We start from the raw sequence: 22608 nt of genomic DNA on the forward strand, positions 1-22608 counted from the left end.
CCCCATCCAGAACATCCTGGGCATGGAACATGTAAAATTTACAAAAATAAACCCTCTTTAATACACCCACAACAATACAGTAAAAAACTATTTCTAAATAAAAAAAATATAAAACGTATCTAAGTGGAGACTTTCCCCCTTGTTCCCAGGGGGCATCACTTCCTCTCCAAAAATCCCTCATATCCTCTCCCAACCAATGCCCCACCCTTGACCCAGGCACTCCTCAATAAAGTGAGGAAAATTCAAATATAATACAAAGCTAGAGTTAACAGTGAGCACCCCACCCCCACCCCTACCAACACCTGGGTATATTTGGTAATGTTAATACCACATATAAACATATAACTATAAAATTACCAGTTCAACAAATAATAATTAAATATGATAATACAAAATAACGAAGGGAAAAACAACCCCGCTCCTAAAGACAGAGGTAAAATCGAATAAGGTAACCACCTCCCCCCACCCACATTAACCAAATCCCCCAGTTTATATATACATATATATACATACACATACATATATATATATATATATACATACATACACACACACACATATACATACACCCCTCATATATACATAAAATAATAACAGAAAACAACTCCAAGGGGGGGGGGAGAAAATCAAATCCCTCTCCCCACCCCCCATAATAATATTAAGCAATAAGGTAAGAAAAGAAAAAAAAAGGGAGGGGATATAAACCAAAACGGGGGGGGGAAGGCAGACCAACATCCATTATGTCCTACAGTTTATCTAAGAGAGTCCAAGAATTCCTTAGCCTTTTCTGGTGATCCAAAGTTATATACAGATCCTTCATGGTTAAAGCGTAACATCGCTGGGTAGCGTAAGGAGTACTGTACATTTAAGTCCCTTAAACGCTTCTTCGCCTCGTCGAATGCCTTCCTCTTTCGAACCAGAGCCGGGGAAAAGTCCTGAAATAGCATGATCTTGGATCCTTTGTAGATCATAGCTTGGGGGTCTTTTCCGAGATTTCTAGAGGCTTCTAGGAGTATCTGCCTCTCCCTGTAGCTCTGCAGCCGGAACAGGACCGGGCGTGGGCGCTGGTTCGAGCCAGGCTCGCGTATTGCTACCCGGTAGGCCCATTCCACCCTTACCTGGCCTGATCCAGCTTGCAGATTTAAAAGTTGTGGCAGCCACTGCTCCAAGAATGCTGTAAGCTGGCCTTCCTCTTCCTGCTCGGGAAGGCCCAGCAAACGAATATTTTTTCGACGACCTCGATTATCGAGGTCGTCAATATGATTTTCCAAGGTCCGGACTCGCTGCTCGAGAGTCCGGACCTGATCCACGGCCGATTGAGCGGTTGTCTCCGAGGTCGCGGCCTTTAGCTCCGCCCCTCCGATTCGGCGTTGAATTTCTTCAATTTCACGGTCGTGCTTCTTCAGCGCGGCCGACAGCGACTCCCAACGGTTCCTGGATTCGACGATAAAGGCATCGATCTTCGAGTCAAGCTTGGAAAGCATTTCTGCAAGGCTTGTTACTGTAGGTAAGTCCCCCGGGGCGGCTGTGGACGCCTCTGCTGCAGCTGGAGAGTGTGGGGGAGGGGTTCCTGCTTGCTGAGAGCTGCGGGCTCCCTTCCCTTTAGTCATTTTAACTTAGGATAAAGTTGCTTAAATATAATATTACACCACTAATTCAGTTACTAAACTATTATAAATGATTTATAAATGATTTGGTGAGCTTGGTAGGGGGTAGGTGACCCACTGTGCCCAAGTCTTGGGAGGAGCACTATAGACTCAGTCTTACTGGGTCGCCGCCATCTTGGATCCCCTCCGTTCTCATTGTTGAGTATGAAATAATCAGACCCCTTAAATACGTCTTGGTGGTCTCCCAAAGCACCGATGGATTACTGGCCGTATCCCGATTGATGTCTCAAAAAGCCCTGAACTCCCTTGTGATGTACTGTACAAAGTTGCCATCCCTCAACAAAAACGGATCAATGTGCCAGTATCGTGTGTCTATTCCACTATCCTTCGCCTTAACATCCAAATACACTGCCACATGGTCTGAAATAGTTATGCTCCCATCCCTGCAGGCCAACACCAAGTTCAAACAAACCAATGGAACAAAGAACATATCAATTCTTGTGTGGCATTTGTACAGATGGGAGTAAAAGGTAAAATCCCTCCCATTCAGGTGGAGACACCTGCACACATCCATTAGCCCCAACTCCTTACTCAAGTCCACTAATTGTCTAGACTGCAGGGGTGTACTCGACAGAAGCCATGGCATCCTGTCTACCCCAGGTCCATGAGACGATTAAAGTCTCCTCCTATAATTGTATGGCACACCCCAACAGCCATTAATTTAGAGACCGCGTCATCTAAAAATTTGAGAGGATGAGCTGGGGGACAGTAAACGTTCAGGATGCCATACTCTTCTCAGTATCAGAACCTTGAGAATGACAAATCGTCAATACTCATCCTTGACCTGATCTATCACCTAAAATGGGAGGTTCCTTTGTACCAGTGTGGCCACTCCTCTGCTTTTGTAGTTGAAGGAGGAGAAGCATACCTTACCTTACTGTATGCTCCCCGCTGTAACTTCAGATGTTCCCGATCGGTTAAATGTGTCTCTTGCAGCAGAGCGATGTCAACCCTTTCCTTCTTAAGATTTGAGAGCACCTTTTTCCTTTTAATGGGGAATGGCTCCCCTTTATATTCCAGGTTCACCATCTGAACAGATCGCTAGCCATGACCGCACACTACAGCCCGCGGTCCCCCAAGAGGAAGGAGCCCATTCAATATGTGGCGAGTGGAAAAGAAAACTTTATCAAATCTAAAGACTATTGCTACAAACACTATTAAAACTAAGAAACTAACACTACTCCTAACTTGAACAAATAAACACAAAAACTACAAATCTCCAGCGATCGCACCCCTCACCCATAGGGGTCATTCACACTCAATATTACAGCTATCCTGGCTCCTTCCAGTTAAGACCGCGCTCCAAACCCAGGCAATGGAAAAAAGAATGTTATTTACACTCCTACAAATTAACAATGGATGCCCTCCCCTCCCCCTCCACATCTCAACCCCATACATCTTTACACCAAAGAAGTAACCACTCCTCACCCAGAAAAATAGAACAGTAAAATAACAGATAACTGCCAAACAGATACAACATAAAACAAGCCAGATTTTACACCAAAGCAAAACTAAGCCTATAAGGCCCAAGACCACGAAAGGGAAAAGAGTAAAGAAAGAGAAGATAATAAAAATTATGCCATTGTCTGCACATATCTTTTCCTCTTTCCTCCTCGGCGCAAGTCTATTATTTCAGCGAGTCCACAAATTCTTCTGCTTTTTCTGCTGAGTCGAAGTTATAGATAGATCCCCCATAATTAAAGCGTAGTACTGTGGGGTACCTCAAAGAATATTGAATATTAAGTCTCTTAATTTTTTCTTAACATTGTCAAAAGTCTTCCTTTTCTTAATTATGGCTCCAGAAAAGTCTTGAAAAAACATTATCCTCGAACCTTTATAAACCAAAGCCTGTGGATCTCTTCCCAGTCTTCTGGACGTTTCACTATTAAGTGCTTTTCTTTATAGAGCCGGAGTCGCACTAGGACCGAGCGGGGGCACTGATCTGACCTGGACCTGCGCATCACGATCCAGTGGGCCTGCTCCACACTCACCCAACCCGGCTCGAACTCCAGCCCCAGCGACTCTGGAAGCCGTCTCTCACGAAACTCAGCCAGGTTCTTGCCCTCCTCCCGCTCCGGAGGACCCATGACACCTAAGTTTTTTCTTCGACCTCGATTTTCGAGGTTGTCAACTTGTTCCAGCTAGGCCCGAACGTGGCCTTCCAAGGTTCGGATCCGCCCCTCAGAGTTCTCCATCACGGTCTCCGAGGCCGCTGCCCTTTGCTTAACTGCTTCCACACACCGATCCAACGCCCAGATATCCTGCTCATACTTTGTCAGCATGGCAGTAATCGGTTCCAGCGCTGTTTTGATTTTTTCACAGAGTTTTACAAACTCCGTGAGTAGGAGCTCCTGCTCCACTGAGCTTAACGGTGCTGCCACAGGAGTCGAAGCAGCAGCTGCGGGTGTGCCCGTCACACTATGGGAGTGCCCTGCCCTGCTGCACACCCCTAGCTCCCTGTCTTTTAGGTGTCTTCATCTTGACTCCAGAGCCTCCAAATCCTAATTTAAAGGGTTGTAGGTGCTCTTCCTGCTTTGTACTAAAAGGTGTCCTCAGGGGTGCCTAATGGGAGTGGTGGGTGGGGGAGGGGGAAAGAGGTAGGAGACCACCTTGCCTGGGGTAAGTCACAGAGCCCAACAGAGCACACTTTTCAGACTGCTGCATCTTGAATCTCTTGCAAATCACTTTAAATCTGACCCTTGTTTCTTTATTCCTTAATGAGTGGGAACAGTTTTTCCCGATTTAGTCTCTGAAGTCCACTTTGAAAACTTCTACCACATTTATTTACTTTGAAAACTTCTATCAGATCTTGTCTTAGCCTTCTCCTCTGCAAGGGGAGCAGTCCCAATTCCCTCAATCTATCTTAATGACTGAAGTTTCTCTTCCTGGAACTACTAGCCATCATACAATTATTTTTGCTATTTTCTTCCTCTTGAATGTGTCTTAAAGTTACTGACCAGAGGTTGAGGATAAAATTAAATACCAGGATCATACAGCATACAGTTATAGCATAACTGACAGAACGTTGGTATTCGGTACAGCAAGAATTCAGAAGACAGTAGAATTTTATCATTTATTTACAGGGACACTGAATATATATCTGGAGTCCTGTGTATTGTCTGCCTACTTAAGAAGGATGTAAATGTTTAGCTTACAGTTCAAAGAGGGCATTGCTGGCTGCCTGGCCAGCATTTATTGGCAGTCAAGAAGGTGGTGGTGAGCTGCCTTCTTGAACCGCTGCAGTTCATTTGGTAGATCCACAATGTCCTTAGAGAAGGAATTCCAAGATTTTGACCTGATGACAGTGAAGGAAAGGTGGTATATTTCCAAGTCAGGATAGTGAGTGGTTTGGAGGGCAATTTGCAGCTGGTGGTGATCCCGTGTATTTGCTGTCTTTGTCTTTCTAGATGGAAGTGGCAGTGGGTTTGGAAGGTGCTGTTGAAGGACTTGGAATTTTTAAAATACATCTTGTGGATAGTATACACTGCTGCTACTGAGACCCGATCGCAGAGGAGGTGGATGCTTGGTGATGTGGTGCCAAACAAGTGGGCTACATTGTGCTGGATGGTGTCAAGCTTCTTGAGTGTTGTTGGAGCTGTGCCCATCCAAGAAAGCGGGGAAGATTCCATCACATTTCTGGCTTATGCCTTATAGATGGTGAACAAGTTTTGAGGAGTCAGGAGCTGAGTTATTCATTGTGGAATTTTAAGTCTCTGACCAACTTTTGTTGTTACTATATTTATATAATAAGTCCAGTTGAGTTTCTGGTCAATGATAACTCCCAGGCTGTTGATGGTGGAGGAATGACTGATGGTAACATCATTGAATGTCAAGGGGGCGGTGATGCGATTGTCTTTTATTGAAGATCTCCATTGCCTGGCATTTGTACGGTGTGAATGTTACTTGCTACTTGTCAGTCCAAGCCTGGATATTGTTCAAATCCTGCTGTATTTGAACACAGACTACTTCAGTATCTGAGTCGTCGCAAATGATGCTAAACAGTGTGCAATTATTGGCAAACCGTTCCACTTCTGATTTTACGATGGAGGAAGGCCACTGATAAAGCAACTGTAGCTGATTGGGCCTGGGATACTACCCTGAAGAACTCCTGCAGAAATGTCCTGGAGATGAGATGACTGATCTCCAAAAACCACGACCATTTTTGTGTGTGCCAGTTATGACTCCAACCAGCAAAAAATTGCCTCTGATTCCAATCAATTCCAGTTTTGCCAGGGCTCCTTGATGCCACACTTGATCAAATGCGGCCTTGATTTCAAGGACTGTCACTCTCACCTCACCTCAGGAATTCAGTCCTGTTTGGACAAGGGATGCAATGAGTGGCCCTGGCAGAACCCAAACTGGGAGTCAGTGATTACGGTTGTTGCTAAAAAGATGTTGCGTGAAGGCATTGTTGATGACACCTTCCATTACTTATGATTGGGAATTCAGTTTCAAAGTAAAGGATCACCAACTTAAGAGAGAGATATGGAGAATTCCTGTGTCACCTAGTTTCTAAATCCTTCAACATAGTAAAAAGAATACACCTGGATCAACTTTCTCAATCCTTTTCATGACCCTAGAAAAATTTATTAGATTGCCTGAAAGCCTCTTTTCATATATTTTAACACCAATACAGGTAACCTGGAAAATGCTGAACACAGAGTGAGTTATTCAGGTCACATCTGTCATCACATTTTTTTCATCAACAGCATAAATGATGACATGGGATGTATTCAAAGTGGAATATGCATTCACATCTACTATGTAAGCTAAGTAACTATGTGAGCAGAGACCAATATGTTCGGGGAGATATTTTTGCTGAATGCTGATTTGAGATTTTGCTATGTGAAAATGAAGCAGTCCAGGAAGCAGTATGAAAATTAAATCTCCTAATCAGGCCAGCATGTTACACAGATCTTTTTCAGATCAATTTCAATTGGGCATCTCACATTCAAAATGCATTCCTGAACAGAGAATTTAATTTGGCTCCAAAGCTGATGTTGTTCTGAAACAGATTCCCAGATGTAATCAAACTACCAGGCAGTTAAAAACATTCAGGAGATTTTCCTGATGAAGTCCTGCTCTCTTTGTCAAAGTCCTAATTTTAATCTTCTCCTCTGAGCAAGTCAGAATGTTGCTGGAAGCTAGTGGATTCTTGTTTAGATTTTCCGTTTGAATGCTCCAATTACTGGTGTATTAATGTTGTGCAGAGAAGTTGTTGCAGCTCTCCCTCCAGGTGCTAGAACAGGTCAGATGGTTTTTGCTTTCCTTTTTAAAAAGAAGATTCATTGGGGGACTAACAGGAGCAAAAACCACCCTATCACCAAATACCATTGACCATTCCTTGGGTTCTCAGTTTCCTGCTTTGCAATACCCTACTTCTACATGCTAAGGGTGGGCCTGTTGCCATTTCTTTCTGTTTTTCAGCTGAATGCTGCCCTGCATTGAAATCAGGATAACTGAAATGGCTGCACCTCTGATCTTCGCTCCATCTATGTTTGCTTGCACTTTCCTCACAGTGTTGAAATTACAAGTTCAGTGACAGGAACCTTGTGGTTGCAAATGTACATCATTCAAATGCGTGCACTAACTCAACATTTAGTGCTGTGATTATTAACTTGACAAATGTAAGCTAACATTATCCTGTTCACTTCGTATTTGGGATTAAGACCCTTGCAGTGAAAGCATTAAATTCAGAATGTCTGTGTTTTGGTGCATGCTGCAAAGAGACACGGCAATCTAGCTAGTGCAACACATTGGGGAGATAGGAAAAGAAAACACACAAGTTATGTTAACAAGGGCTGACCAACAGAATTAGATGCTAGAATAATTTTTGACCAACATCTTGAAAAGCATTTAATATTTCATTGCTGCTTTCAAACTGAAATCTTAAAAGTGCCAAAGGGCACTGACTTTGCATTTCTGCATTGAAAAAGAATATACTTATTTAGCTAAAGATGCATAATTTATAAGTGAGAGTGTAAATGAAGAGAAATTCATGGACTCTTCCTGTGGTGCAATAATAAACTTGTCTTGGGTTTAATACTACAATTTCTAAATTTTTGTTTCATTATTTCTCCTACTTAGTCATTTCCAGTAAGTACCCTTTCACATTGTTTCATTTTAACGCTGGTACCCGGGCTTGCAATCTTATTGAGGGTTGTGAGATTTGTTTAACATTGTTTCATGTTAGTCTGTGGTAACTATGAGACCTATTTGGTCTCATTTTGGAGCGGTCTCTCCCCTTTTCCAACTCTAATGTGCAGTCTCTTCCTGACTCCAACTCGCGCCCTCTATTGCTTTTCTCTCTTTAACCTGCATTCTTGCTCATGATCTAAATCCAATCCAAAGCTGGATATCTGGGGCTGTGATAGTGTGACTCCCAGCTGGGCAAAATCACATGTTGATCATCAGCATGTCTTTTAGCATAGGGAAGTTAGAAAAAAGACATGTTTTCTCCCTTTTCCCTGAACTACTACATAAAGCAGCTGAATTGTGGACTTTGCTTTATGACACTGCTAGTTCTCTATAAATGGGAGTACTTACAGCAACGAATGCACTCACAGAAAAAAGTCACAAGGTTAAAACTTTGCAAGTGTTATGCTTCTTTTTAAGCGTAAAAAGAAGCCCAAGCCTAGAATTCATTAGTGGGACAATGTGCATCTAGATTCAGATACCTAAAATTTAGCATTCTGGGTGAGTACTTAAACAATTGCTATACCCCATAAAAACATATAATACTCACTAAATGACCTCAATGCGGAATGAGTTGGCAATATGTGGGGAAGACAATGACCCTCTCTCTCTCTCTCACACCCAATTCTTTAGCATAACTATACCTCACCTTAAAAAAGACCATCAATGTCAGATAATTTAATAAAAGAGGTTTTGTTTAAGAGCCCCAACTCAGAGTGATGAGGAGCAGCAGATCTTCTACAACTGTACAGGAATTGCAATCCCTCAGCCCCTACAACCTGCTAGAGTTATTTAAAGGTTGTTCCTGGTGAACCAGATGTTTTATAGTTGATTATCTTGCTCAGGGGAGCTGCCTGTGGAGCACAACTTATGGCAATAGCTCAGGCTATTTATGTTAATGATGCCCAAAGACACTGCAGGCTGATCCTTTATTCCTCTTCTGAGATGGAATGCATATTGGGAGGTTATAATGTAGGTCCATGAAGTTAATTCACATTTGCCTAATATTTTTCTCTTTCATTAAATGCATTGAGGTATTTTCAGTTGTTTTGGATGTGACACACATAAAAATATGATACTACATTAAGATGTAGAATACATCACTATCTGAACCATGAATTATGGCAGAGGAATAAAAGTGAAGTTGACCATTTTCATAAAAATGCTGTGTAAACAGCCTCAGTGTAGCTATAAATCCATGATTAATTTATTCAAATTCTGACTAAAAACACCTGCGAGGCAGCAATTAACAAGAAATACTTCTCATTTAAAGGAAGGTCATAGTCTTCTCCAATCAACACAAGTGTTAGATCTGTCAAGTCAGAAAAGTATATATCACTGAACCGTGAATTGTGAATTCCAGAATTGATATGATAATGATGCTATATGTTTAAATATAAGCAATATTTGCATTTTTATTGTTTTTATCAAAAGTGACACTATTAAGTTAGACACACAGTCTAAACTAAGCAGTCAGCCTTTAAAGTCCTGCAGACACATGCAGTAAAACAACAAAAGGCTTCAACAAAATATTTTTGAATTAATTCAAGGCTGTCCACAGATCTGTCTGTCATCAGTTGTTACTTACGAGCTAACTCTGTCTGCAGTGAAGAAGGATCCCCAGTGGACTGGATGTTGAATCGTGGCATATCCTCATACACAAGCTCCCTGTAGTAAATCCGAAATCCCAACAATATGCCGTTTAAACCTTCTTCCTCTGGTGACTAGGAAGAAAGAAATTATAGAAATTATTCTCGATGTGTTTCCATGTTATCACGTTGATTTACCTGGTTCACGATGTGCTTTATTTCTGCCTTATTAATACATTTGTTTGCCTCTATTGCCAAAACATTAATCTACCCCTCAAATTGATTACTATGTAAATAAAATAACTGAAGAAGCATTAACCATACAAATGGAAACTACTTAACCCCAGGTAACAAAAAATAGATGATTCAATGTGGGGCAGTGAATGGTATCACCACAGTGGCCTGAAATACCATAAAAAAAGAGCAGAAAAGTCACCTGTGATTGTAGTCATACGATCAAAGGTTGATTGCAGTACAGGAGGCGGCCATTTAGTTCCTCATTATCTGTGCTGGCTGTCTGCAAGAGTAACTCATCAAGTTCCAAACTCACTCCTTTTCCCCATAGCCCTGCAATTTCTTTCTCTTGGGAAAATTGTACAATTCTCCTTTGAAAGCTTTGATTGAATATTTTTCATTCACAATCTTGGGCAGTTCAGATTCAAACCCTTGGTTATGAGAGAAAAGATTTTCCTCATGTTGTCACCAATTCTTTTGTCAGTCACCTTAAGCTGGTGTTCTCTGGTTCTCAATCCTTACACCAGTGGGAGCATCCAGATTTTTTTTATCATTTTGAGCAAATCTATCAGACCTGGAACCATTCTTTTCTGCACCATCTCCTCATATCTTCTCATTCTTCCTTAACAATAGAACCCAGAGCAGACACAATACTTCAGGTTTATCATGAGTGACCAATATTTCCTTGATTTTGAATTCTGTATCCCTATTTATAAAGTCCAACAGCCTGTATATGAACCACACACTCAATATGCTCTTCCACCTCTCCCAAAACTAGTAGAAAGATCCTCCCCACGTCTGACCTTTCCAGGCCTCTCGGCATTCTGTAAGATTCAATGAGATCCCCCACATCCTTTTAAAGTCCATCAAGTACAGATCCAGAGCCCTCAACCGCTTTTCATATGACAAGTTCTTCAACCTGGGATCCTTCTTGTAAACTGCCTCTGGACACCCTCCAAAGGCAGCACATCCTTTCTTAGATACGAAGCCCTAAACTGCTCACAATAATCCAAATGTGCTCTGACCAGTGCTTTGTACTGCCTAAGCAAAATATCCCTGCTCTTGTATTTTGAAATGAATGCTAATATTGCATTAGTTTTCCTAACTACCAAATGAACCTCTATGCTAACCTTAACAGAATCCTGAACTAAGACTCCCGAGTCCCTTTTTATTTCAGATTTCCAAAGCCTTTCCCTATTAGAAAACATTCTACACCTCTATTCTTCTGACCAAAGTACATAACCTCACAATTTCCCACATTATACTCCATCTTCCACTTCTTTGTCCACTTTCCCAGCCTGTCCAAGTCCTTCTGCAGCCATCCTACCTCAACACTACTTGTTTCTCCACCTATCTTTGTGTCATCACCAAACTTAGCAACAATGTCCTCAGTTCTTTTGTCCAGATTGTTCAAGAAGAATGTGAATAGTTGTGGTTCCAAAACTGACCCCTGCAGAACTTCACTAGTCACTGTCTGCCATCCTGAAAAAGACTCCTTCATTTACAATCCCAGCCTTCTGCCAGTCAGCCAATTCTCTATTAATTTCAGTATCTTGCTCCGAACACCATCGGCTCTTATTTATTTAGCAGCCTGCTGTGTGGCACCTTGTCAAAGGACTTCTGGAAATCCAAATAGATCATGTTCACTGACTCTCTTTTGTTTCACTTACTTGTGATCTCCTCAAAGAATTCTAACAGATTTGTCACGTATGATCTCCCCTTGATGAAACTGTGCTGACCTAGCCCTATTTTACCATGAACTTCTAAGTACTCTGCATTCACATCTTTAATACTGGTCTCGAAAATCTTTCAATGACCAAGGTCAGGCTAAATGCTTTATACTTTCCCATCTTTTGCACCTCACCCTGCTTAAACAGGGGTGTAAACATTAGCTATTTTCCAATCCTCTGGGACTCTCCTAGACTCCAGTGAATCCAAAAGATTACCACCAATACCTCCACAATCTCCTCAGTTAACTTCTTTAGAACACTGCGGTGTAGTCCATCTTTTCTGGGTCATTTATTCCCCTTCAGACTTTTCACATTCTCCCTAGTCATGACCACTACACTCAACTCTGCCCCGTCTCTCTTGAAGTTGTGGTATGCTCCTTGTGTTTTCCACTGCGAAGATGGATGCAAAGTACCAATTCAGTTCACACGCCATTTCTTTGTTCCCTATTACCACTTCTCCCGCCACATTTTCCAGTGGTTCACTGTCCACTCTTGCTTCTACCTTACATTTTATATATCTTAAGAAACTCTTGCAATCATCTTTTATATATTACTAGCTAGCTAAACTTCATATCTCAACTTCTCCCTGCCTTTACTTTTTTAGTTGTTCTCTGCTGGTTTTTTAAAGGCTTTTCAATCCTCTGGCTTCCAGTTGATCTTCACATTGTATGATAATTCTTTTGCTTTTATCCTATCCCAACTTTCCTTGTCAGCTATGGTTGCCTTCTTCTCCCCTTAGTATGTTTCTTCTTCCTTCAGCTACCAGGCACCTTGTTCTTAGTGACAGGCATCGCACTCACTCTTGACGTTCTGGCATACTACTGATGCTTTTCAACATAAAGATGGATGCAAAGATGACCTTATGATGGAGGGAAGCCCCTGAGGAACTCTACAGTGATGTCTTGGAGCTGAGATGATTGACCTCCAGCAGCCACCGTGACTTTGCCTCTCACCCCCAACTACTGGTTATGCCAGACCAAACGAACGTAACTTAAACATGAGATGGAAGAGGATGAATGTTCAAAGGAAGGTGTTGGCTTTCTCCCTTTTGAATCTCAAGAGCAAATTACTGTGCCAACAGAGCATCCCATTCATTTAGTGCTAATAAAATATTTATTCACTGCACACACAGAAATGTTTCCAACTGGCAACAAACAAACACTAAAAAAAAGCACCTAATCCAATATGATGATTTTTGTTCAATGCGATTGATTTATAGCCATCAGTTACCATAAATTTAATTAGCCAAGTTGCTGTGATTTTTTTAATCACAGCTTTAATAGGCGAATGTAGGTAATAGTCATAATTTATAAACTGTCTAACTCAACCAAAAAGCAGGAGAACAGCTTGTGCAATTTAATGGCTGGGTTGTTTTCAGTTTATAAGAGAACCTTGTGTATGCAATAAAGTGTGCAATCTGAGTGTGATGCATGCAACCGAGCTTTTTGGATTTGCTTTTGATTCACTGGATGAAATGTTATGGAGACAATATTCAATAGCACACAAAATTAGGCATCAGCATTGCTATGTGTGATTAAGCCCCCACCAAATGAATGCAACAAAGGCAACACACCAACTTTGTGTGGTCTTTTGTTTAAATGATATCAGTGCCATATCATCTTTGATTGTACAACTATTTGGCTAGACATGACCAATATTGTGTGTGGCGAGTGTCGTACTATCACTTTAACAGTTGGAAATTGTAGTCTCTTAAAAACTGAGTTTTAGTAATACTTTCTTAGCATTAGATTTAATTTCATAGCTATCCCAGCAGTAACTAACTTTCCAAAATTCTAGTGTGGGAAAACAAAAGGAAAGAAGTATGAGAAACACAGAGGTCACAATGCACATTGAACTAGCTTCAACAGTTTAGCCAGTGCCAAATGTACTCTATTACCAGTCTGTTGTTTTCAAAACTAAGCATCGTTCTTCCAAACAATGGTAAATAAACCCCCAAATAAAGGTGAGCAAGGCAATAACTGTCATCAGATAGCATGTGTAGCTTTCCCATGGCCATTGGTGAAAAGGGTTCAGACAACTGATTGACAGAGAAAATAATCTGCCCCTAGAAATATGGTAGAACAATAAGTGCTCAGGGCAGAAGGGAGCTCTCATTGGTGAATTCTCACCAGGTAGTCATCAGAGAGCTGTTTTCTCAGATGGAAGGTGGACCAGAAGAGGACCCAGGGAAGAATTCCCTATCCTCTTGCTTGAGAGCAGGATGCTGCCCCCATAACTTTAATAAGACTAACACATGCAGTGCCAACAGCATGTCACTATTGTACGCTTTATAAATTAACCAATTTACGAAAATAAAAAGCTGATGGAATAGGTAAAGAGTAAAAATGTTTGCCAATGAGAATGCAATGTCTGCAGTGTAGACACACTGGATATTGATGTTGAGACAGAACATGAAACAGATTTCCTCCCTGATTTAGCTAAATTCAAGACATGACAAATACAAATCCATGAACAGACACCAGTGGGATTGCTACCTCACAAGATAAGGCAGGTAACTTTGGGAACATAGTTGAGAGTGCTCCTTTCACTGCTGCATTTCTCTGTATTGTGACAAAGACAGTGTGTATTGTCACCCAGGAGCCAGAAGAGGGCCTCTTAAGAAGCTACATCCAGGTGAGCCAAGTATGAGGATGTTATCACACGATCAGAGGCCACTGCCACTCTAGACCCAAGACAAAAGGATGTGTCTTCATAAGAGCAAATAACATAGGAGCTGAAATTAGGCTATTCAGCCCAGCGAGTCTGCTCCACCATTCAATCGTGGCCGAGACATTTCTCAACCCCATTCTATTGTCTTCTCCCTGTAACTCTTGATCTCTTGACAATCAAGAACCTATCTCAGTCTTAAACAGACTCAATTACCTGGCCTCCACAGTCTTCTGTGGCAATGAATTTCATAGATTCATCACTCTCTGGCTGAAGAACTTTCTCCTTACCTCTGTTCTAAAAGGTCCTCCCTTTACTCTAAGGCTGTGCCCTTGGGTCAGAGTTTCATCTACCAACGGAAACATCTTCCCTACATCTACCCTGTCCAGGCCATTCAGTATTCTGTAAGTTTCAAATAGCTTCCCCCTTATCCTTCTAAACTCCATTGAATATAGACCCAGAGTTTTCAAATGTTCCTCACATGTTCAGCTTTTCATTCCTGGAACATTCTTGTGAACCTCCTCTGAACCCGCTCCAGGGCCAGTACATTCTTCCCGAGATATGGTTTCATAACTATGCACAATACTCCAAATGTGATCTGACCAGAGCCTTATAGAGCCTCAGAAGTATATCCCTGCTTTTATATTCAAGTCCTCTCAAAATAAATGCCATCATTGCATTTGCCTTTCTGACTCAACCTTCAAATTTACCTCGAGAGAATCCTGGACTAGAACTCCCAAGTCTCTTTGCACTTCTGACTTCTGAATTTTCTCCCCGTTTAGAAGTTAGTCCATGCCTTTATTCTTCCTACCAAAGTGCATGACCTCACACTTTCCCACGGTTGCACTCCAACTGCCATTTCTTTGCCCATTCTCCTAACCTGTCCAAATCCTTCTGCAAGGATTCACTGAAAGAACCCAGAGTGTGGGGGCTTTTCCAGCAACACATTTTCAGCTCAAATCCTTCTGCAGCCTCCCCACCTCCTCAATGCTACCTATCCGTCCACCTATCTTAGTACCATCTGCAAACTTAGCCAGAATGCCCTCAGTTCCTTCATCTAGATTGTTAATGTATAAAGTGAAATGTTGTGGAACATCACTTGTCACCGGCTGCCATCCTGAGAAAGACACTTTTATCTCCACACTCTGTTTTCTGCCAGACAGCCAATCTTCTATCCATGCTACCACCTTGCCCCTAATGCCGTGGGCTCTATCATACTCATCGGCCTCCTGTGCAGCATCTTGTCAAAGACCTTCTGGAAGTTCAGCTAGGTAACATCCTTTGGCTCTCCTTGGTCTAACCTGCTCATTCCTTCCTCAAAGAATTCTAGCAGATTTATCAGGCATGATCTCCCCTTGATGAAACCATGCTGACTTTGCTCTATTTTATCATAAACTTCCAAGTATTCAGAAATCTCATCCTTTACAATGGACTCCAAAATATTTCCCACGACTGAGGCTGGGCTAATCGGCCTATAATTTTCTGCCTTTTGCCTTACTCCCTTTTTAAACAAGGGTTTGTCACATTAGCGAATTTCGAGTCCTTTGGGACCCTCCCTGACTCTAGCAATTCCTGAAAGATCACCTCCACTACCTCTTCAGCTATCTCCTTTAGAACTCTGGGACGTAGGTCATCTGGCCCAGGTGATTAATCCACCTTCAGGCCATTCAGATTTTCTAGCACTTCTCCTTGGTGATGGCCACCATACTCAGCTCGCCTCCTTTCTCTCTGGAATTGTTTGGGATATTACTCATGTCTTCCACCATTAAAACTGCAAAGTAATTATTCAGTTCCTCAGCCATTTCCTTGTTCCCCACTACTATCTCTCCAGCGTCATATTCCAGTAGTCCAATATCCACTTTTGCCTGTCTTTTGCCCTTCATATATCTAATAAACTATTACAATTTTCCTTTATGTTATTGGCTAACTCACCATCATATTTAATCTTCACCCTCTTTTTTTTGTCGCTCTTTGTTAGTCTTTATAAGCTTTCCAATCCTCTGTTTTCGCATTGCTCTTCGCCACATTATATGTTTTCTGTTTTGCTTTTATCCTATCCCTGACTTCCCGAGTTAGCCATCCTTGCCTCATCCTCCCTGTACCATGCTTCTTTCTCTTGTATCTCTTGAATCACTCCCAAAAATTCCTGCAATTGCTGTTCCACTGTGTTTCCTGCTAGGCTCCTCTCCCAGTCCATCTGGTCAGCTCCTCCCTCATGCCTCTGTAGTTGCCTTTATTCAGCTGTAATACTCTGATTCTATCTTTTCCCTTTCAAATTGCAGAGTAAATTCAATCATATTATAGTCACTGCCTCCTATGGGTTCCTTCACCTTAAGCTCCCTTATCAAGTCTGCCTCATTGTACAACACTAAATTCAGTTTTGCCTGTTCCCTCGTGGGCTCCACCACAAGCTGCTCCAAAAAGCTATCTCACAGACATTCCACAAATCCTTCTTTTTCCAATCTACTACCAACCTGATTTTCCCAATCCAACTGCATATTAAAATCCCCACGACCACTGTAACTTTGCCTTTCCTACACATCTTTTCTATCTCCTGGTGTATATTGTGCCCTAGCTCCTGACTACTGTTTGGAGGCCTGTACATAACTCCAACTGTGGCTTTTTTCACATTTGCGGTTCCTCAATTTTACCCACACAGATTTGATACCATCTGACCCTACTTCGTTTCTTACTGTTGACTTAATTTAATTTCTTACTAATAAGGCAAGCCCATCCGTCTGCCCACTTGCCTATCTTTTCGAATAGGATATATATCCCTGGATATTCAGCCTTCTAATCCAGATCCCCTTGCAGCCACGTCTCTCTGATATCCACCACATCATCCCTGCCAATTTTGTTCTGCACCTTTAACTCATTTTCTTTATTCCTTTTACTGTGCACATTCAGATATAACACCTTCAGTCCTGTATTAACCTCCCTCTTCTCATTGTCACTCATTTGTCCAGTGTGCTTGAAGTTTGATTGCTAACCCTTTCCAAACACTATCCTATTCGTGTTTGTGCTGGAGATTTTAATAATCTCTCCTGTCATTTCTATCAGTTGAATCAATCTTTACATATATTAACCTGCTGTTTTGTTTCCCACTAAGGGAAGATTCATCCTTCCCTTCCACTCCACTTTCTAGTTCAAATCCTGTTGACCAGCCTGCTTACCCTTTTCTCTAGAACATTAGTCCCAAGCTCAGTTCAGGTGGAAACTGTCCCAATGGTAGAAATCCCTCCTGTTCCAATACTGGTGCCGGTGGTCCATGAAAATGAACCCTTCTTTCCCACACCACTCTTTTAGCCACGTGTTTACTTCCCTTTTTCTCATGTCCCTAAGCCAATTTGCACGTGGCTCAGTCAGTAATCCGTGATTATAACCCTTGAGAACCTGTTCTTTAATTTGGCTCTTAGCCCCTGATAATCCCTGAACAAGTTGTCTTTCCTAGTCTTGCCATGTTGTTTGTTCTAGCATGGACCACAACAACCGGATCCTCCCCCTCCCTCGCTAATATCCTTTCAAGCCAGTCAGAGAAATTCCTTATCCTGGCACCGGGCAAGCAACACGCCATGCAGGACTCTTGGTCCTGCTTATTCCCCTAATTATAGAACCCTCAATAACTACCACTTGTTTTTTTGCTCCCCAAACTTGAATGCCCTCCCATACCATGGTGCAGTGGTTGGCTCATCCTCACTACAGCCCTTTCCCTGATCCAGACAGGGAGCAAGTACCTCGTACCTGTTGGACAAGGTTAAGAGCAGAGGCTCCTCTGTTCTTTACTGCAGGATCCTTCTACCTGTCTCATTTGCAGTCACACCATGCTGTCCCTGGCTACTGACCAAATCTGAAGTATGTAATCTTCCAGGCGTGAGTGCCTTCTGAAACACAGCATCCAGGTACTGGATGTGACGCAGTGTTTGAAGCTCAGATTCCAGCTCATCAATTCTGAGCCGTAGTTCTTCCAGCAACCATCTCTTGCAAATGTGGTCACTGCAGTTCTCAATGGGATTAGCCAGTTCCCACATTATGCAATGATATCATTTGTCTATCCATTTCCACTTAATTAATTACTTTATTAGTTTATATAATTTCTCAAGGTTATTTTGTGCTGGCTATATTAGCGGTAAATATACCCACCAGTGATTTCCAAATAAATGGAATCTACCTGTTTCATTTGGGTACATACATACATTGTAAAAGTAATTAGCAGTTCACACAGTTAGAAGCACTTCAAACTTTCTGCTGTTCTGAACGGCACGATGCATTTTGGCTGAAAATAGTGCTTACTGTCATGCAGGAATTGAACCTGATCTATGAAATACAGAATAATGGCACATTAGGGCAAAGATCAGGCTCCAAGGCTGTTGAAGACTGTAATTGATGTTTTAGTAGACAGGTTTAAAGGACATACCCTTTATCTGCAGGTGGCCTTTCAGTCACAGTCACATGCTCAGAGGGCAACAGAAGCAGATAGTCAAATAAGTCAACTTCAACAACTTCACATAAGGGGTCAAGATCAACGCAGGCGTCTTCAAATTCCATATCCTTCAAACTGCACCACTAATTTCACACACTTTTCAGTATACTACACCACCATTATTCAGATAACAATCTTTATCAATAAGAACTCTCACCTGACATTCATTTACTCCGCTACACACTCAAATACTTAGAACATTTAACACACCCAAATTTTTACATCTTGCACACAGTGCCACAACATTCACAAACAGACAGCATGATGCTCAATGACACAACTCTTTTTAGCAAGGACATGTGCAACATGGATGATAACAAGCATGCATACTTTTTCTGACCCCTATGCAGGAGACAGTGCTGGCCTTTATTATGATGTCTACAACTTTGAGCATGGCAAGCAGAGGAGGTGAAACCAAAGATGGCAGCATCCTTATAACTAATAAAACTATTCACATCTCACCTTTGCAGTAAAGAGTATAAGTTTGAGAAGCCTACAAGACAAATTCATTCTGAGTTTCTGTGTCCTCTATTGAAAGTATACCCTCTTAAGCTATGTTAATTTCAGCCTAGGTTATTAGATCGCGTTATACTGGATACATCTTAATACACTGCTACAAATTGATGGTCTTGCTGTTGACTTACTTATCATACTTACATTACCTAAATGCTTGATAACACTTCCATTACTCTGCTGATGATGGAGGCTCATGGAGTGGCAACTGGCTGCATTTGGTTTGTCTAGCTGTTTGCGGACAGAAAATTGTCTATGCATATCCAAATTTTTGTGTTGAACTTGATGGAAACAATTTTGCTAAGGTCATGGTTAGTTTTGGAGTACTTGTCTACAGTAACATAGCTGGGATACTATCAGGACTGATAGTCTTTGCTGCATCCAGTACCCTTAGCTGTTTCTTGAATTTACGAAGAATGAAGGCGAGCCATGGAAGAAGGATGAGACAGAATATTCACCTGGCACTTCTGGCTGAAGATAGTTACAAACGTTTCAGTTTTGCCTTTTTGAACTGATGTTCTTGGATCTCAGTTGAAGATAGGAATATTTCTGGAGCCTCCTCTTCAGGTCAATTGTTGAATTGTTCACCACCCATTCATAACCAAATGTGGCAGGACTATAGAGGTTTGATCAGATATGTTGGCTGTGTAATTGCTTTGTTCTGTCTACAATGTGCTGCATCAGCTGTTTAGTATGCATACAATCCTAAATTATAGCATCACAATGTTCCACCACATTCTTACATTTGCTGCTTCTGGCTTGTGCAGACAAGTGGATGCATTGATTGTGTTGCAAATATCTGTATTGTTGTCATGTGTTTTCATATACTAGGAATGAAAATTTAACAATAGAAAATGGGATATATGCAACTGAAGCACTTGGAATTCTACTACACTTAAAGGTTGAAGTCACGTGTATCAAATGGTTAACTATAAATTATTTGGAGGAGCCAGTGTTGGACTGGGTTGGACAAAGTTAAAAAAAATCACACACCAGATTATAGTCCAATGGGCTTATTTGGAAGCACTAGCTTTCAAAGCACTGTTTCTTCACCAGGTGTTGAAGAAGCAGTGCTCCGAAAGCTAGTGCTTTCAAATAAACCTATTAGACTATAAGTTTGTGTTGTGCTCAGCTCGAGACAAGGTGCCCACACTGCCTGCAGTAGTGACAGTCCAAACAGATTGTTTGTTTTGGAATTTAAAGATAAATCAGTGAAAAGCATTCAGTAATTTCGGAAAGGTTGTAAAACCTATTTGCTTAATCAGATTAAAAAGGACATTATAAATGAGGGATATTTAATCGAAAAGTCAAGGCTAAGGATATCGCAAGCCGGGCTATGTCATCTTGGAGATGTGCTTAAGAAGGTTCTCTGGTTTCAAATTTTCAGGGAGTATGTTTGCTGAAACAGGATAGTTGCAACTTGAAACTGGGACACTACTGAAGCAGAAGTGGCTATAAAGCACAAACGTTGTGATTAGCATATCATGTAGTTCAGGCTCAGGAAAGTGTCAGGGGCAGTGGTTCCACGCCATGGAAAATAATTAGAGCTAAAATAAACTCCTGAGAGCTACTTAGAGTTTGATGAGTCACGAGTGGGGTGAAGGAAGCCCAAAGGCAATATTTACTGGGAAAGACTGAAAGTTAAGGAAATACAGCAGCAGCTCTGCGAAACCAGCTGATGATAAAACCTAAAGCTGTGCCAACAATTAAATGCTTGGGAGCAGTCTCAGGAGTCCTGGTCTCGGACAAAGAGACTGAAATAACAAGAAAGGTGCAATAGTTAAGATCTTCAAAAGTAAAGTACTGGAATTCCTTTGCAAAGGAGACAGAATATTAATGAGAATTTGTGACTGACAAAAACATTAACCTAAGGTTGAGATCAGTCTATACCACATCAGCCATTTAAAATTTAGTCCTTGAGGTGTTTATTTCAATTTGTCAGAGTTAGCTTATATTTACCAAATACTAACCCTGAATGTTAAAGTCTAAATTGCATCCATACCATGTGTGGTTTAGAATTATCTTACTTGTGCTGTACATCTATTAGTCATTATTGCTGATGTTTGTTTCGTTCAAGATTGTATAATAAAGATATCTGCAAATAAATTGTCATATTTTGATTCAGTGTCAGTTTAATTGAGTTTCATGGAGGGTTTCTTTCTCTGAGGTCCACTGAGATTTCTCACCACATTGTCTCAACTATTAACACCTATCTCACCCTATGGTGATGTTCTCATTGGATGCTAGCCTAATTCTCCTGCTTATCATATCTGAAGAGATTGCTACTTCCATGATCCTGGAATAGACCGCCATCCCTGGCCCACAGAACAGGATAAGATCGATACTGCTGGTGACTGTGAAGATGATTTATGAGATGAACATTTATACATCTGATCCTATCCAGGACAGAGCTAAAGATATTTGCAACACTGCACAGATTGCTACACAATGCCGCACACAGAGTTTGTTGATGCTTTCTGATCTTCAATGAGAGGTAACAACATTTTACGGTCTCTTGCCTTAAACATAGAGATGGAGTGAATGCTCAGCTTCCCAGGGATTGCAGACTTTTCTCAATGTAAGATGCCACTGATTGCACATATATCACTTCTCAAATGCTAATGTCAACTTTGCCCTATACCATAGCAGGGAGAGATTTTAACAAATTCACTTGTGGGACGTGGGCATCATGGATGGCCAACATTTATCGCCCCATTCCTAGTTGCCCTTGGTGAGTGATGTTGAGCTGCCTTCTTGAACCGCTGCAGTCCATGTGCTGTGGATAGAGCTACTCGCAACACCACTCTCCAACTTTAAACAACTATTGAAAGCACTAAAAACATGTGGAAATGAAGCAACAGCCAGAAGGAATAAATCAGCAACTAGATTTTATGATGATTCCTTTAAATAGCACTGATGGATGGGGAGATGGGTGGCAGGATGGGGGTGGGGGGGGGGGGGGGGGGGGGGGGGGGGCGGCAGTGTGCCTTTCTGCTGCTGTATACATTTTCACCAAAATTGCATTGTATACTGATATCATATCTGCCTTATCTGAATACTATTTGCTGTGGGCACACTAACTCTTACAGGCATACCTCACTGCAAAACGTGCATGTGGATCACAGATGTCATCTTGGTTATCATGATGGCATCCAAACTATCCAACAATAGGCACTACCAATACATATTCAGCACCATATGTTTTTTAATAGTGCTTATCGCAACAAGTCAGATGGTGAAAACAGCCCTGCAAGACGCTTACCAGCCACGATATCTCTGACAATGGAAGGACTGGTGGCATAACATGTAACACGTTCAAAAATATAACAATAAAAACATAAGCTCCACATGCAATTTAGGTGTTAAGTCCAAGCACTATGAACAGCACAGAAAAGTCATTAAATTATATTAATAATAGAATCAGAAATTATAGATCTTTTTCCAAGACATGTTTCATGACAAGATTTACAATGCCATGTTGTGAATAATTCAATTCATGTTCCATTGACGAAAAATGTGATAAAAAGGTTAAA

General features: G+C 41.4%; 1 protein-coding gene across 3 annotated transcripts in view; it reads right to left on the reverse strand.

Annotated features, from left to right (window-relative positions):
* sdk1a (sidekick cell adhesion molecule 1a) overlaps positions 1-22608 on the reverse strand; it is a 932616-nt gene that overhangs the window by 86498 nt on the left and 823510 nt on the right. For all 3 annotated transcript variants that reach the window (XM_043711904.2, XM_043711902.2, XM_043711903.2), the window contains one exon: positions 9451-9586. In XM_043711904.2, coding sequence (XP_043567839.2) covers positions 9451-9586 — 136 coding nt within the window. The remainder of the gene's footprint in view (positions 1-9450; positions 9587-22608) is intronic.

Source organism: Chiloscyllium plagiosum, unplaced genomic scaffold, assembly GCF_037043375.1.
Source record: "Chiloscyllium plagiosum isolate Xiang-an unplaced genomic scaffold, Cpla_swu_hap1 HiC_scaffold_20, whole genome shotgun sequence".
NCBI classification, from domain to species: Eukaryota; Metazoa; Chordata; class Chondrichthyes; order Orectolobiformes; family Hemiscylliidae; genus Chiloscyllium; species Chiloscyllium plagiosum.